This window comes from Eumetopias jubatus, unplaced genomic scaffold (assembly GCF_037043125.1).
Source record: "Eumetopias jubatus isolate StellerSeaLion01/CBP00866 unplaced genomic scaffold, mEumJub1_p1.0 scaffold_4, whole genome shotgun sequence".
Classification (NCBI taxonomy): Eukaryota; Metazoa; Chordata; class Mammalia; order Carnivora; family Otariidae; genus Eumetopias; species Eumetopias jubatus.
In genome coordinates, this window is record NW_028274810.1 from 14308471 (window position 1) to 14311308 (window position 2838).

The 2838-nt window shown below is 53.4% G+C and overlaps 1 protein-coding gene across 1 annotated transcript; it reads left to right on the top strand.

Annotated features, from left to right (window-relative positions):
- Positions 1 to 1022: 1022 nt before the first annotated feature.
- On the top strand, positions 1023 to 2588 carry KCNA2 (potassium voltage-gated channel subfamily A member 2). The gene has a single exon (XM_028102060.2). It carries the CDS (start codon positions 1023 to 1025, stop codon positions 2520 to 2522), a length of 1500 nt encoding a protein of 499 aa, XP_027957861.1. The 3' UTR covers positions 2523 to 2588.
- Positions 2589 to 2838: the final 250 nt, after the last annotated feature.

The following is a 2838-nucleotide window of genomic DNA, read 5'->3' on the forward strand; positions in this document are numbered from 1 at the left end:
AAGGAAAGCCGCCAGAGCCCTCCTAAATGTTGGCACCTGCCACCCAAAAGCCCTGGTTCCACCTTGCTGCTGTTTTTTCCAGGCAAGGTCACACCTGAGGACAGCCAGGAGGACTTCGCATCTTGCCACCTTCCTTCCAAAGGCTCCAGACCCAAGTTCTGCGTCCTCCAGCCCCACGTTCCCCTGGCCAGACCCTCCACTGCCCCTCCAGGCCAGCGCAGTTCTGGAGCTCACCTCCAGGACCTGGAGCCTGCCCTCCTGCCCAGAATGACTCACCATTATTTCTCGCTCAAGTGAGAAGACGTGATTTGTGTATCGGGCTGCCTATTTGTGTATCTAGGATTCCCACGGTATCTGATCAGCTCTTCCAGGAAGAGAGCTTCAGGTTCCTGCCTTGCCAGGTAAATCAATCTATTTTTAATAACAGCCATATGTCGAGTCACTGGAGTGGGGGCAGTGAGGGAGACCCAAGCCCAAGATCCACCACTGTGAATACCTCCCTGGGGGCAGGTATTTGCAAGACATTAGTTCAGTGCCTGGGAGAGGGCTTCCTTTCAGCCTCTAGTATGGGGCTGTGCTGCTCCTTGAAGCCCGTGTGGTGCAGAGGGGGCCTGTACCAGCCACCTTCCCCCAGCACAGGGCAATCTGGACCGTTCTTGAGAGACTGCCACCTGCTTGCCTCTGATCCCCAGCCAGGTTACAAAGTGAAGGTAAGTTTTGCTTTTTAGTGGTGGTGGTGGTGGTGGTGGTGGTGATGTTTCTGAGCTCTTGGCTCAAAGATAGGAGACAAGGAGCAGCAACCCAGGTCGGGCTGCCAGTGCTGAGTGGTCTCACGGCCTTAACTGCCTCTGTCTTTCAGCCGAGGGAGGCTGTGTCTCTGGTCCTCAGCGAGCCCTCGGGGCTCTCCTGCAGGACCCCAGGCCAATGCTTCTGTGTTTCCTGGGGCCGGAAGCAGCACCCTGAGCTCCCTGCCACCAGGCAGCTGGAAGGCATAGTGTGAGGCCCTTCTCTCAGCCCCAATTATGACAGTGGCCACCGGAGAGCCAGCGGATGAGGCTGCCGCCCTCCCCGGGCCCCCGCAGGACACGTACGACCCCGAGGCCGACCACGAGTGCTGTGAGAGAGTGGTCATCAACATCTCGGGGCTGCGCTTTGAGACCCAACTCAAGACCTTAGCTCAGTTTCCAGAGACCCTCTTAGGGGACCCAAAGAAGCGGATGAGGTACTTTGACCCCCTCCGAAACGAGTACTTTTTTGACCGGAACCGGCCCAGCTTTGACGCTATTTTGTACTACTACCAGTCTGGGGGCCGCTTGAGGCGGCCCGTGAACGTGCCCTTGGACATCTTCTCCGAAGAAATTCGGTTCTATGAGCTGGGAGAAGAAGCGATGGAGATGTTTCGGGAAGACGAAGGCTACATCAAAGAGGAAGAGCGTCCTCTGCCCGAAAATGAGTTTCAGAGGCAGGTGTGGCTTCTCTTTGAATACCCAGAGAGCTCAGGGCCTGCCAGGATTATTGCTATTGTATCTGTCATGGTGATCCTGATCTCGATCGTCAGCTTCTGCCTGGAGACCCTGCCCATCTTCCGGGATGAGAACGAGGACATGCACGGCAGTGGGATGACCTTCCACACCTACTCCAACAGCACGATCGGCTACCAGCAGTCGACTTCCTTCACTGACCCTTTCTTCATCGTAGAGACCCTCTGCATCATCTGGTTCTCGTTCGAATTCTTGGTGAGGTTCTTTGCCTGTCCCAGCAAAGCCGGCTTCTTCACCAACATCATGAACATCATTGACATCGTGGCCATCATCCCCTACTTCATCACCCTGGGGACGGAGCTGGCTGAGAAGCCGGAGGATGCCCAGCAGGGCCAGCAGGCCATGTCGCTGGCCATCCTCCGTGTCATCCGGTTGGTAAGAGTCTTTAGGATTTTCAAGTTGTCTAGACACTCCAAAGGTCTCCAGATTCTAGGTCAGACCCTCAAAGCCAGCATGAGAGAATTGGGCCTCCTGATATTCTTCCTCTTCATCGGGGTCATCCTTTTCTCTAGTGCTGTCTATTTCGCAGAGGCCGATGAGCGAGAGTCCCAGTTCCCCAGCATCCCGGATGCCTTCTGGTGGGCAGTCGTCTCCATGACAACTGTAGGCTATGGAGACATGGTTCCAACTACCATTGGGGGAAAGATCGTGGGTTCCCTCTGTGCAATCGCAGGTGTGTTAACCATTGCCTTACCGGTCCCCGTCATAGTGTCCAACTTCAACTACTTCTACCACCGGGAGACAGAGGGAGAGGAGCAGGCCCAGTACCTGCAAGTGACGAGCTGTCCAAAGATCCCATCCTCCCCTGACCTGAAGAAAAGTAGAAGTGCCTCTACCATTAGTAAGTCCGATTACATGGAGATCCAGGAGGGGGTAAACAATAGTAACGAGGACTTTAGAGAGGAAAACTTGAAAACGGCCAACTGCACTTTGGCTAATACAAACTATGTGAATATTACCAAAATGTTAACTGATGTCTGATTGAAACCTATTAACCTACCCGCAGCTCCATGGAATACTGCAGATACTGCATAAATAGCCTGCATTGTAGTCAGTGTGTTCTACAGTGTGTATCTGGTTCTGCATGGAAAGCAAATAGTGCAAGTGACTTTTGATCTTTTGATTTTTGATTTAGAACACAGAATATCTATCCCTGGCTTTCATGCAAATCTTCATCACTGGCCTAGGGGGTTCTAAACAGGAGAGTCACCTATGGAGCCAGAATTTCAGAAAGACACATTGGGGCCACCTCTTAGCAAATACATAACCCGCCCCATCTGTACCATCTTCCCTCCCG